This window comes from Eucyclogobius newberryi, unplaced genomic scaffold (assembly GCF_026437365.1).
Source record: "Eucyclogobius newberryi isolate DKJ021-1_F unplaced genomic scaffold, fEucNew1.0.hap1 SCAF_3, whole genome shotgun sequence".
Lineage (NCBI taxonomy): Eukaryota > Metazoa > Chordata > Actinopteri > Gobiiformes > Gobiidae > Eucyclogobius > Eucyclogobius newberryi.
In genome coordinates, this window is record NW_027315945.1 from 28894087 (window position 1) to 28908709 (window position 14623).

The following is a 14623-nucleotide window of genomic DNA, read 5'->3' on the forward strand; positions in this document are numbered from 1 at the left end:
TATCGTTGTTGTTTTGTTTTTTGCACAATAAATACAAGAAAAACTATTTGTTTAATGAATGAGTGGGCGTGTTTACGTGGCGGCGGCCTTACGCAGATCGTGTGTGGGCCAATGGGCGCAGAGCCACTCTCGCCCGTGAATGACACAGAGCGCAGGATCCGCACTGAAGAAACCATGAACTTTTACTTCATGTTCGTCACGTTAAGGTGAGTTATAAGATCCTGTATAATGACGCTGTTTTGTGTGCGATTTTGTACAAATGTGTTGGTTTGCGTGTTGATTTAATATGGAAACGCCCATAAGCTCAGGGCAGAGTAGGGGAGGTAACACTACTAGCTTTAGCCTAAATTCGGCTCCTTGGCTGCCAGTTTTTGGGGGTAATTTTTCTTAAAATCGTTATTCACGCATGGCAAAGCTTCCATTGTAGTTGTTGCAGCTCTTTTAATCAGTGTACATTCTTGCACTTTTGGGTAATTGCCCCGAGGCTGGTCACTGTGTTACATTGGGACTAGCTGCTAAAGAGCAAAGCTAATGTCAACAAACAGGACAACTTTCTGCATTGTTGCTTGAATCGCTCATTGCTGCATCATTGTAGTAACTCCCACGAAAATGTTCAGGGGGGATTTAAATCTATATGACTGAAATCAAACTTTAAAGTAGTTGTAGATTTTGTACCAAACCACTACAAACCAAGTTGACTCACCCACTCTGCTGACATTGTTTGTTTTTGCAAATAATATCATTAATTATGTAATAGTCTTTGATATATCCCTTGGATCCTTGGATTCAGCTCAGTAGGTCATGGGCTGACAGACCATTACTCTAATATAGGACTGAAACTCTAGTCAAGGCTATTTTAGGCTGCCACGGGCAGGACTGGGCAGCTCTGGCCAAGACACAGCTTCACTCTGCTGTGGTGAGCCTAAGAGGCTCTGAAATTTTACCCAGTAAAACATCTTTATATAAGTGTAAACCTGAACCTTTGGGATAAAGCAGATGAGACATTTAATCTGTAAAGGACATGTACAACGTCTCAACAAAGCTTTGACCTCTGACAGATACTTAAAATACTTTCCTAAAGTCATTGAATCAATCTGTTTACATTGTTAAGTGCCTGGAACTGCATTTGTTCTGTTTTCAGTACTAGGTAATGATTCACAAATCATGCACATGTAATGGTTCCACATCAGATCATGTCAGTATTTTATTTTCATTCACGGTTTTAGTTAAAACAGAAGTTACTCATTGACTAATTTCAGTTTGTAACAATGGCTGGCTTTAATACAAAGCCTCATTGTAGTTAGAAGAAGTATTTCATGTGGAAGCGTATACCTAGTGTTTTCCACTTCACCTCAGCATCAGTAGTTTCCCTAGCACCGTCTGTTTGCACAGTGTTTGCCTAATGATCTGTCCAGGGTGACCTCTGAAACAAAGAGTCTTAGCCCTGGTGGAGCAAGGTTTGTTTGGGCCTCACGTCATGTCCAGTTCTCTACATAAATGTTCTGTCCACAGTGCACCTTGAGCCATGGCCGTGACGTCTCAGGTCCTGCGAGGTTTACCTCGAGCCAAAGCCCTGCTCCCCTGTCTGTTACCATGCACACACCAACTGCCCCACTTTGGGCTTGTTTCTCACAAATCTCCATCGAGATGTGCCTTGAGCTCCAGGAGTTACCGGACGAGCTCCACGCTACGCAGCTACATTCTGACTCCTCCTCAGGTCAACTCCATTCTGAAAGCCAATGAGTACAGCTTCAAGGTGAGGGGGTCATGTGCAAACCGCCGCTTGAAAATGCCCTCTGTATCAGTCATAATGCATTGTTAATATGTTATTAGATTCCTGAGTTTGATGGGAAGAATGTGTCAGCAGTGGCTGGTTTTGAGAGCAACCAGCTTCCAGCAAATGCTCCAATAGAAGACCGACGCAGCGCAGCCACATGTCTGCAGACACGAGGAATGTTACTGGGAGTATTTGATGGCCACGCAGGCTGTGCATGTGCACAGGTGAAGACACTCATTTATCTCTTTCTTGTTTTACTTGAACAGCCATTTTTGTTATTATATTATTATATTTATCATGGAGTTGTTCCTCTGTTGTCCTCCAGGCTCTGAGTGAGCGGTTGTTCTATTACATTGCTGTGTCTTTGCTGCCTCATAACACTCTGTGTGAGCTGGAGGCCGCTGTGGAGGCCGGACGTGCCCTCAGCCCCATCCTGCAGTGGCACAAACACCCCAACGACTACTTCAGCCGGGAGGCACAGACATTGTACTTCAGCAGCCTCAGAACGTACTGGCAAGAGCTCATAGATCTAACAAAGTAAGTCCATCCACATTATTGTCTTATAAATAAGACAATATTTTTTGGTTTATAAATTGTTTTTGTTTGAAACATATTTATTTAAAAGATGGTCCCATCTATAACAAGACTTAAATATATTCCGGATTTTGACTTTTAGTCCAGGGGAGGTTCCAGACACACGGGAGGCTCTGTTAAACGCCTTCAAGAGGCTGGACAATGACATATCACTAGAGGCTCAGGTGCGTCATCTGCTCTGTTTTCTATAAACTAAAGTACACATCACCCACACACCACACTTCTCAGAAGCTTTCTGCAGCTTCAGAACTGTTCTCTGGCATCAGGAGGTCAGGTCACTGGTCAGGTTTATAGATCTGTGAGATGTTCCAAATATAAACTTGGAACTACGAGGATCTCTGGTGTGATGATACACGGAGAATCCTCTGGCTGAGTGTTTTATGATCTGCAGGTGGGAGACCCCAACGCTTTCCTGCACTACTGGGTGCTGAGAGTAGCCTTTTCTGGTGCCACGGCCTGTGTGGCTCACATCGATGGAACAGATCTGTACGTACACCAAGACAATAATGACCCAAGAAGATAATGCATATTATTGAAAGTGTCCGTATCATCTTTCACACAGATTTATAGCGAACACAGGTGACGCCCGGGCAGTGCTGGGCGTGCAGGAGGAGGACGGTTCATTTACTGCACACACTCTTTCCAATGACCACAGCGCTCAAAATGAGAGTGAATTGGCTCGGATCAGAGGCGAGCATCCTCCATCGGAACGAAAGACTGTAATTAGACAGGTAAGGCAAGGCAAGGCAAGGCAAGGCAAGTTTATTTGTAGAGCACATTTCATACACAAGGCAATTCAAAGTGCTTCACACAGCAGGAAAAAATGCATTCAAATCACAAAGAAATTACAGAAATACAATAAAATTAACTAAATAAAAAACTATCAATCCAACTGATTTTCTAAACTAATAAAATCACAAACAAAAGAGAAGAGTGCAAAGAAAAAATCCTTTCAGTCATATGCGCAGCTAAACAAAACTGTTTTTAGCTTAGATTTGAACATTGTCAGAGTAGAAGCCTGTCTCACATCTTCAGGAAGACTGTTCCAGATTTTAGCTGCATAAAACTGAAACGCAGATTCCCCATGTTTTGTCCTGACTCTGGGCACCAGCAGGAGGCCGGTCCCTGAGGTCCTCAGAGTCCGAGATGGTTCATATGGCACTAACATATCCAAGATGTACTTTGGTGCTAGGCCATGGAGAGACTTGTACACAAGCAGAGCTGCTTTAAAGTCTATTCTCTGAGCCACAGGAGCCAGTGCAGAGACCTGAGAACAGGACTAATGTGATGGTACTTCCTGGTTCTAGTCAGGACCCGAGCAGCAGCGTTCTGGATGTACTGCAGCTGTTTTACAGCTCGTTTGGAGAGACCAGTGAGCAGGCCGTTACAGTAGTCTAATCTACTGGAGACAAACGCATGGATAAGTCTCTCTAAATCTGCTTTTGACACTATATTTTGGATTTTGGCAATGTTTTTTAGATGGTAAAAAGCTGCTGATGTTATTGATTTGACGTGGCTATTAAAGTTCAAGTCTGAGTCCATTATTACCCCCAGATTTCTAATTTGGTTTGTAGGTTTTAGAGCGAGACTCTGGAGGTGACCGCTAACACTTTCTCTTTGTTTCTGTGGGCCAAAAACGATTATTTCAGTCTTGTCTGAGTTCAGCTGGAGAAAGTTGTTTTGCATCCACACACTGATCTGTTGGATGCAGTGACAGAGTGAATCTACTGGTCCATAGTCACCTGCCGACAGTGAAACATAGATCTGAGTGTCGTCTGCATAATTGTGATAGGACACATTTTCACTGCGTATGAACTGACCCAACGGCAGAATGTAGAGGTTGAACAGAAGGGGACCCAGGACTGACCCTTGGGGCACTCCACAGGTCAGGGTCATGTGGTCTGAGACACAGCTACCAATTTCAACAAAGTACTTCCTGTCTTCCAGATAGGACCTTAACCAGTTTAGGGCAGTGCCAGTGATGCCCACCCAGTCCTCTAGTCTCTGTAAGAAGATCCCATGATCGACAGTGTCAAAAGCAGCACTCAGATCTAACAGAATTAAGACTGAGGCTTTGCCCGTGTCAGTGTTCAGGCGGATGTCATTTGTCACCTTGACAAGAGCAGTCTCAGTGCTGTGATGAGGTCTAAAACCTGACTGAAAACCATCAAATGAGTTGTTTATTAAGAGGAAATCTGTGAGCTGTTGGTAAACAACCTTTTCAAGGACTTTGCCCCAAAATGGCAGATTAGAGATGGGCCGGTAATGACTCAGTACTGCGGCATCAAGACTGCTCTTCTTTAGGAGAGGCTTTATGACCGCAGTTTTCAAAGACATTGGGAATGTTCCAGATTGAAGCGACATGTTAACTATGTGAGTGAGTGGTGCTAACAAACTGTTCAGCACAGACTTTAGAAATTTGGTGGGTAATACATCAAGGCAGCATGTAGATGAACTCAGACTGGTGATGATCTCATGGACAGTTTTGTCAGTTTTGTCAGCTCTAAGTGTCTTGGTGGTTTTAGGGTAATTTTTTGCATTGTGGGATTTATAGCATTTTTAATGCCCTGAACTTTGTCATTAAAGAATAATGCAAACTCATTACACTTGGATGTGGAAATGAGTTCTAACGGCAGCTGAGCTGGAGGGTTTGTTAATCTGTTTACTGTGGCAAACAGGACACGCGAGTTGTTACTGCAGCTTCCAATTATTTCAGAAAAATATCTTTCCCTAGTTCTACTTAAGATTAGGTTGTACATGTTCAGCTTCTCTTTGTAAATCTCTTTTTGAACCTGGAGCTTTGACTTGCGCCATTTCCGTTCGGCCCTGCGGCACTCCCTTTTCTGTGCCCTGACCGAATCATCATTTCTCCATGGCGCCTTCTGCTTATTTTTAACCATTTTAGCCTTTATAGGGGCGATGGTGTCCAGAACATTCAAAACACTAGATGTAACAGAGTTCAACAAATCATTTACATTAGAACATGAGACATTTTCAAAGTTTATCATTTCCATAAACAGTGCACCTGTGCCATCACTTATGTGTCTCCTCTGAACAACTGCAGGACCAACCAGAGGTTTGGGAGAAACAGACAGGTCAAAGAAGACACAGAAATGATCAGACAGAGCAACATCGATCACATTAACATTTGAAATATTTACCCCCTTTGTAATTATGAGATCTAGAGTGTGTCCTTTGCTGTGGGTGGGGCCTCTCACATGCTGAGTAAGACTGAAGGTTTCAAGGACAGCATCAAGCTCTTTAGCGTTTCTGTCACAAATATTATCAACATGCACATTGAAATCACCTGTAATGACCAAACCATCAAAGTCTGTGCATATGACTGAAAGCATCTCAGTAAAATCATCAATAAAACTTGGGCAGTGCTGGGGAGGCTTGTATAAAACAATGAAGAGAATGGATGGAGACCATTTTAGCTCCATTTTAAAGGATACATACTCAAATGATGAAAACACCCCAAAAGACAACCTGCGGGTAATTATTTCATCTCTAAAGACAGCACAGACTCCACCCCCTTTTTTGTTTTCTCGTGTTTCAGATTCAAACTTAAAGTTGGGTGGAGCAGATTCTATCAGAACTACATTTCCTGTGTTTTTGTCAAGCCATGTTTCAGTTAAAAACATAAAATCAAGATTATAAGAAGAAATAAAATTATTAATTAAGAGAGATTTGTTACATAAGGATCTGACATTTAGCACAGCAAGTTTCAGACTAGTTTCAGTGAGACTGGGCTTTATCTTTTCACAGGGAATATGAATCACATTTCTCAGATTGGGCCTGACTCGCATTTTGTTTTTCCATCTCTGTGATGATGTGACTACAGAAATAGCACTAGGGGGGGCTCTTTTTACATAGGGCCCCGGGTTGGTTTGATTTTTAATGTGACAATAAGTCCCGGCAACGCTGAGACCCAGTGCATCCTAGCTATGGGAGATACCAGGTAAAAGGCGAGGTTGGATGGGTGGTGGGGCTTTTGTAGCCAAGGAGAGTTTGAGACCAGGTGAGAGGCGAGGGGGGATGGGTGGTGGGGCTTTTGTTGGTGTAGTCGGTACTGACATAGCCCTTGCTATATTGGGCGTGAGTGGAGCCATCTTAATGCCTGATTTGATCAGACTTTCAAAATGGCTGGGAAGGCCCATGGGTGAGAGTGGAGATGAGAAGGAGAATTATGAATCTTTAGTGGGAGTAGATGTTGCAGGGGGAACCCAGGGCTGGTGTGAAGGCAGGGGCGATGACAGGGATGTTGTTGGGCTTGTCACAGATGGGTCCAAGGCCTTTGAAGATTGTTCCTTTGCTGGAGGCGGTGGAGGTGAATGTGGAGCAGCTGGAGCTGAATCCTTTGCTGGTGGTGGTGGAGCAGCTGCTGATGAATCCTTTGGTGGAGGCTGAGGTTGTGGTGCTTTTGATGTTGAAACATTGGCTCGGTCTCTGGCTGATGGAGCAGGAATTCTTCTCTCATTCCTCTCTTCTCTAACTATCTGCTCAGGACCCTGTCCAGGCCCAGTCCAATGCCTCAGAGCGTGGAGCAGGTTCTCTGTCAGCACCCTCACTCCACCTCTGCATAGGTGGGGGCCATTTCTCTTAAACAGGTCCTCTCGTTTTCAGAATAGATAGAAGTTCTCAATATAGTGTAGTCCTCTCGGGGAACACTCTTTGGACAGCCATGTGTTCAGCTGAAGAAGCCGGCTAAACTTGTTTATCCTCCTGTCGATGTTTGGAAGAGGTCCACTTATGAATGTTTTGATTTCCATTTTATCAAGCACGTCGAATAACTTCAAGAAGTCTTTTTTCAAAACTTCAGTCTGTTCCCGCCGCATGTCCACTGCACCCACGTGCACAATCAGCTGTTTAGCTCCTCCATGCTTAGCCATAATATTTGGAAGGAGTGACGTTATCTCAGAAACAGTGGCGCTTAGAAAAGAATGTGTGTTTATCTTTTCATGCGTCACGTGACTTATCGCGCCGTCCCCAACTAAAACAATCTGCGTGACCTTGGCTTGTGGCACAGTTCCTCCTTGCTGTATTTTGGCCACGTCATCTTTCCTTTTTTCATTTAATTCCATCTCTGAAAGTGGTAAAAATCTGTTTGTGAGCTGTATTTTAGGTGACTTCACGTTATCTTTGTATCGTTTAGGCTTTGCTCCAAGTTTGTTCCAAGAAACAGCCTGGTCTTTCTGGTTTTTAGACAGTTTTGGAAACGACACAGAGTCACTGCGGTTTAGGTTGAAAGTAGCAGCTTTTCTTGTAAAAAGTGTGCTCTTCTTACCGTCGGTTGACACAGGAATGGTATCGTGAAGAACTTTTTCAGATTCTAAAACAAATATCCGTGTTTTCAGCTCATTAATTTCTTGTTGATATTTCCGACAGCGTTCACAGTCTTTCTCCCTTCTTCTCACGGACATGTCGCTGGCGTCAGATATGTAGTTAAAACTGGAAAAATGTTCTTAAAATCCTTGGTTTACTTGAAAAAGTCTAAAGCAAAAATGTTTGGAAGACAAAAACTGATTAAAAAGCAAAATAAATAAGGAAAGCAGCGATAGCAAGCGGAGCGAGCAAAAAAGCGTGTGCACTCTTCGGAAGCAAGAGGACATACACTTTACTCATCAGTTCTAGTGTTGATGTTTGTTTATCAGGTTATTAGAGGTGGACTTCAATTGTCTATTCATGGTTTTCAGCTTCCTGTTTATTGTCAACATTGTGACTACTTTTAACCACTCAAAAGGGTTCAAATATTGTTAATTTTACATCTCACTTTTTGTGTGATAATTAAAGCTTAACCTAGACATTTACAGGCACAAGCGCAATGATCTGGTTATGCTAATCGTGAGAATACAGTTACTATTTATGTCAGTATCTCACATGCCAACTGAGATTTAGCTCTAATTCTTGTTTGTTGTCGTCCAGGATCGTTTACTGGGTCTTCTCATGCCTTTCCGCGCGTTTGGCGATGTCAAGTTCAAATGGGGCATTGAGCTGCAGAAGAGCGTGTTGGAGTCGGGGCCTGAGCAGCTTCATGAAAACGAGCACACAAAGTTTATCCCCCCAAACTACCACACGCCGCCGTACCTGACCGCGGAGCCCGAGATCACCTACCACCAACTGAGGCCGCAAGACCGCTTTGTGGTGAGTAACATGAAACAAATTACTCTCATTTTATCTACATTTATGTCCTCTTTTGGATTAGTTCTTGTTTTGAACTACTTTAGCCATGGTTCAAATCTACATATGACCTGGTTTGTGCTTGTTTGGCCTGGTTCATTTCACATTCTAGACCTAGTTTAGATATTTACTTAGATGGAGAAAACTTTGAATGATCAGATTTAAAATATTGACTGCCACTTATTTCAGATGCAACCACAAAACATCAAAAAGAGCTGGTCAAAAGTTTTGCAAATATACTCATCTATATTGTTTTTATTTAAAATCAATCTGCAAAAAGAGCTGATTTAAATATGAATTGAATAAATGTGTGCTGTAATCTTTCAATAATCTGAATCAGTAAAATATTTATTGGTATTGTCTGTGAACATAATTCCCAAACTATGAACTTGCTTTAGCGTTGAGGTGCAACATACAACAATGAATAATGATAGAAAAATATATCAAATAATGGGTCATTTAAAAAAAAAAATGTAAACAGTAACAAATACATTTAAAGACATGTTTTACCACATTTCTGTTGGATTTATACATCATAATCAATGTCATTTGCATGTAGTTGTTGGGATACTCCAAAAAATATATATTGATTATGATTTTTGTCAATTTTGCCCATCCCTAGTTGAGATTTATAATAGAAAGCACTAACTTTACAATTAATAAGCCCACTATTTAATACAAATGTACCGCTTCTATATTATGCTCATATTTACACATTTCCGCAGGTGATCGGCTCGGACGGACTCTGGGAAACGCTGCACAGACAGGAGGTAGTCCGCATCGTCGGGGAGTATCTAACGGGCGTCCACCAGCACCAGCCTCTGAAGGTCGGGGGCTACAAGGTCACGCTGGGACAGATGCAGGGGCTGCTGGAGGAGCGGAAGGCGCGCGCGTCCTCGTCCTTCGAGGACCAGAACTCTTCCACTCACCTGATGCGCCACGCGGTCGGCAACAACGAGTTCGGCACAGTGGACCACGAGAGGTTGTCCAAAATGCTGTCGCTGCCCGAAGAGCTGGCGCGCATGTACAGGGACGACATCACCATCATCATCGCCCAGTTTAATCCTCACGTAATCGGAGCTCAGCGACAGGAAGAGCAGTCCTGAGCGATGAGCGATGGACGGTCGGCCTTCTCGCACTTTGGCACAGGACATCGCTGACTAAAGGTGCACTATGGAACATTTGTGGTGGAGGAATTAAAGGGGCATGTAACCGACTTTATTTTTTCTATAATTAAATCTGTTTAGCCCCAGTAAAAGTAGCTATTCGGGTGAAAAGAGCTTTTTAGGTGAAACTCGGTCTGGTCTCTGAAAGTTGTGTAAACGCTTATAAACTCATCGCGGTGAATAATTAGGATGCTCAAAAGGTGTTAGTTATATGAGCAGAAAACCACTGAAAAGGGTTTAAAATGAACTACTTCTGTTGTTGTTTTTAAAACTGTAAAAATCAAGCACCTTTTTTAAACGTATCCAATTAAAGGTGTTTTTATTGCTTAACACTGAGGTTGAGATGAGTTTAATGCCTTACCGTGGAACAATCGCTGCAAAGCAATAATATATTATACTATTTAATGTTATAATATATACAAAACAAAACCAGAGAGCGGGAAGTTCAGCAATAACATCTTCATGGAGTCGAGCAGGTGGCAGAACCTCTACCATAAAAGGAACGTAGTGCACCTTTCAGATCAGAACGCTTATCATGATTTAACTTCATTCAAATTCTTCATAATTTTTCAACTTTTGGACATTGGTTACTTGAAGTTATTTTTTTTTTTTAATTTTCTATTATTTTCAAGCTAAATAATCTGCCAATTGTGAGAAAATTCATGAGACAAGTTAACTAATCTCGGTATTTATTGGTAAATAAATGTAAAAGCAAAATTCAGAATTCAAGTGGTTTTAACTGATGTAGACTAAAGACGTACTGATTGTCGGCAGCAAATTTGTTAAAACTATACAGTATAGCACTATAACATTATTTATAAAGGGGTTTCTATGTTTGTACTATGTTGTTTCTGTGGTTACAGGTCACATATCTTGTTTTGTTTTGGGCTTTTTGAATCTGTTACAGTATCATTTGTTCATGTCACACTTTTGTTTGGTGAGTGACTTAAGTATATTCCAAAGAGGCTGCACTCCAAACACTTTTACTGCTTCTTCTGCAACACCAGATTTGTATTTTTAACTGATAAAGTCCCTTTTTAGCACATATATTTTACGCCACATATATTTCCTCCAAAAGCAGATAATTCTTCCTTTAAAGTCATTTAATGTTACATTTTTCACATAAATGAAGGAATGTGTCTGTGGATAAAAAGCTGGTTTCATAAAAGGTGTCAAACAAAACGTATCTTCGACCCTTGTGTTTTCGTAGTCTTCATCTTTTTATGGTGTTTTTTTTTTTTTTTAAACTGAAAACTGATTTACAAAAGTTGTCTGCTACTTTTATTTAACTGGACATAAACATTTAACATTTCATTCAAGTTTTGTGTTGTTACAAGGGGATCCTGTTAACTTCCACTAAAATATTTGCTATAAATTATACTTATATATATATATATCATGTACACTTATTTATTAAACATTATGTAACCAATGTTCATGTAATGTAAGTTTGTGTACACTGTTACTTTATGGGTTTGTTTTTAGGGGCTTAATAAATGCTGACTGCACATTTATTGGTTTTGTTTTGTTGGATTTGTTTGTCTTTGAATGTGGTTTGATGGGAATAAATCCATTTGGCATAAGTTGGTCACTAGATGGTGCTAGAGTACACGCTATGAACTACATATTATTTTTGCTGAACATAGATATTAACTTATTTTAATATTTGTCTTCAATACATGTGACCATATTTTGAATACTTGTGTACATTTTGTAATTTATTCTAAAAATGACTGCACGCACAACACAATATTATAACTGTCACTTCAAGGTAAAGTTTTATTCACATGATTCCTACATCTATGAACACAAATACAGTCAGTTAATAGTATCTAAACTGCTTGGATGTTCCACACAATAGTCTATTTGTGCAGAATAATTACGATAGTTTGACCTCAATCATGAGGTCATTTTATTTCTTATTGATATTTGAGTCACTGCGGTTACATGCTGTCAAAATCTGATTATTCTATATTTTAGAGCTATAAGATTATTTTTGAATAGCCAAATTATTCATCAGATTTCTTTCTGATCATGGTGACAGAAAATCTGTCATTTAAATAAGGAGACCTCCCTCCCGCCATCTTTCTTTCTTTCTTTCCTTGTCTCTTTTTCTCTCTCGCTCCTTTCCCTCCCGTCTTTCATATTATCTCCCCCTCTCTTTTTCTGTCTTCTCTCCCTCTCTCCTTCTCCCTCTCTCCCTCTGCCTCACTCTCTTCTTGTCCTCCTCCCTCCTCTCTCCTCTCTCTCCCCTCTCTCTCTCTCTCTCTCTCTCTCTCTCTCTCTCTCTCTCTCTCTCTCTCTCTCCCTCTCTCTCTCCCTCTCTCTCTCTCTCTCTCCCTCTCCCTCTCCCTCTCTCTCTCCCTCTCCCTCTCTCTCTCTCTCTCTCTCTCTCCCTCTCTCTCTCTCTCTCTCTCTGTCCTTGTAGCTGCTGTTGTTGTGGAAAGCGTTGCCTAGTTACGGCTTGAGGCTGCACAGATTCATAAACAAATGGGGGCTCCGTGTGGAGTTTGTTGTTAAATTCTGGAGGTTTCTGCTTCTTTGACTCCTGTTCACTGTCCATGGCTTTTAGAGACTAGAAACAGACACGTCCCACAGGCCATTCCATACATGCTACAACCACTGTCCCATACACAAAGAGGGGATTAGATCTACGTAGGCAACAGTCACTTCAAATAATAATACTGCCAACACTCAAAAGAAAGAACATTCAGTGAAAATATTATATTGATTTATCACAGTATTTGAACAAAATATCTGATTTGTGTTTTTGTATTGACATGACACATTTGATAAATAAAATAAACAAAATAAAAGCTTTTTTTTTTATTTATTTTTGTATTACGTATTATTTTTTGCATTATTTTTTTAAATGAACAGTTACAGTGTTAACTAGGTTTCATTTGTAAAATGTGCTATAGTAATAAAGTGGATATGATTGGATTACGTTATTGCACTTGTTACTTAAGTGAGGCTGCAATTCTGTGCCATCGGCTCTTCATAATTTGTCTTGAGTCTGAGATGTTACAATATCCAAATCTCTTGTACAATAATTATCATGATATGCAACTCACCATACGACACTTGTTGCAATCTTGTGAAGAGAGAAGAATTGAAAAAACTTTGGTTCAAATATTTGCAGCCATATTCCAAAGAATTAAGAATTCATCCACTGACATGTGTCTTTTATCTGTTTTGTTTTTTGATGATTGAATGCAGGGCTGTGAAACTACAAATGAATTGTCCTTGGAGTAAATAATGTTTTCTGAATCTGAATTGTAATGAAGCAAAGGATCATGGTCTGTGTAGTTCCCTTTGTCTTTTTTAGCTGTTGAATTTATTGTGACAGCCCATTATATTATTGTGAGATCTTTAACGAAACAATACACCACAATATTTCGGTTATTGTTGCATCCCTGGTCACAACTAGACTAACCTATAGTGCAGAAGTCAATTTTGTATCAAGTAAGGGTATTGTTTCTTCAAAAAGACCCATAAAAAGGTTAAAAAAGGTAAATGTAGTAACTCTAGTTTTAGTTGAAGTGATCATAGCTGCTCAAACGTGCACATGCAGCTGAGGCCAGAACATGTGGCACCCAGATTCAGCTCTCATGTTTTCTGCCTCTTCTCAGTGGGTGCGTTTTGTGCCTCTTTTGTCAAACATGAATGCCACAATTCCCCATCATGCCTTCCTCTTTTTGACACAATCTACAGCTTTGTCTCCCACTGTTTTAGATGAGTCAGAGCAGCACTCAGGGGCCAGGCTTTTTAGACTCATCAGTGACAGACACAGGACAGAGAATGACACAGGCTTTGTGCAACTTTCCAATGATCAAATCCAAGCACTTTTCCAGCACATTTGAACACGCACAAAGTACTGCAATCATTACTACATGGCTCACACAGCTTTGCTCAGAGAATCTTGTGTTTTCAACCTATCTCTCATTTACACCTACACGCTAATTACAAATATATACAAATATGTGGCAGCAGTGATCAAGTAGTAGACCATTTGCCCTCAAACGGGGAGGTTGCTTGCTCGATCCCTCCTCCAACCAGACTTTATTGGCAGTAAAACCTTTGTGCTAAATAATAGAGTAATGCAGTACTATTATGACATTTCAAAATTATAACCATTGAATAAACACTAGATTTTCATATCAAGAGAAAGATTCAATGCTTGATAATAATTTCAACACCACAGTTCAGGAAAGATTAAGATGTTTTATTTTAATGTTATTATTGTCAGCATTAATACTTCTGTGTTGTCCCTCAGCTGTCCAGGTTCTATAAGAAAATTGGACAATGGTTTTTAAGAGTATGATAATGTTCTGTCACTCATTCTTCGCTTCTTCATTTCCTCTGACATGGATCTGTCGAGTCATGCCTGTATCTGTCTGATGGTTCAATAGACGGGTTTCCAAAGTGGGGGTCGCCGCGTGGCACTGAGTTAGAGGTTGTGAGATGGTTTGAAGACATCAGTGATAATAATCTAATTGAAGACTGCACATTTTTTGTGAAAGATAAGAGATAAGTTACTCAAATAAATGTAAATAAACTGTTTTTTTGAAAGTATTGACGTTAGATATTATAATTTGTCATTTTCACTTTGCAGGGGAGTTGTTCATAGGGTTATTTTGTGGTTATCGATCTGAAACGTTTGGGAACCCCTGCTGTGAATAACTAGGGTGTATTACTTTCAGTGTAGTTAGCTCACTTCAGACAGATACAAGGCAGTGACTCACCAAATCCTGAAGAAGTGACTTGGATGAGTGGCCAAACGACTTCCCTCTTAAAACAGTTGACAGAATGTATTTTTATTATCTTGTTTCAATTCTGTTGCAAGTTCCACATCCTTTGACCCGGGGAAAGTCTAAAGGTGGAGGTTCTAGAGGTGGAGGTTCCC

The 14623-nt window shown here is 40.7% G+C and overlaps 1 protein-coding gene across 1 annotated transcript; it reads left to right on the forward strand.

Moving 5' to 3' along the window:
• The first annotated feature begins 101 nt into the window (after positions 1–101).
• On the forward strand, positions 102–11234 carry pdp1 (pyruvate dehydrogenase phosphatase catalytic subunit 1). The gene is made up of 9 exons (XM_072460079.1): positions 102–206; positions 1513–1756; positions 1834–2001; positions 2103–2314; positions 2454–2535; positions 2763–2857; positions 2934–3102; positions 8297–8515; positions 9277–11234. The coding sequence occupies exons 2-9, from the start codon at positions 1526–1528 to the stop codon at positions 9655–9657; spliced, it is 1557 nt and encodes a 518-aa protein (XP_072316180.1). The 5' UTR covers positions 102–206; positions 1513–1525; the 3' UTR covers positions 9658–11234.
• The last annotated feature ends 3389 nt before the right edge of the window (positions 11235–14623 follow it).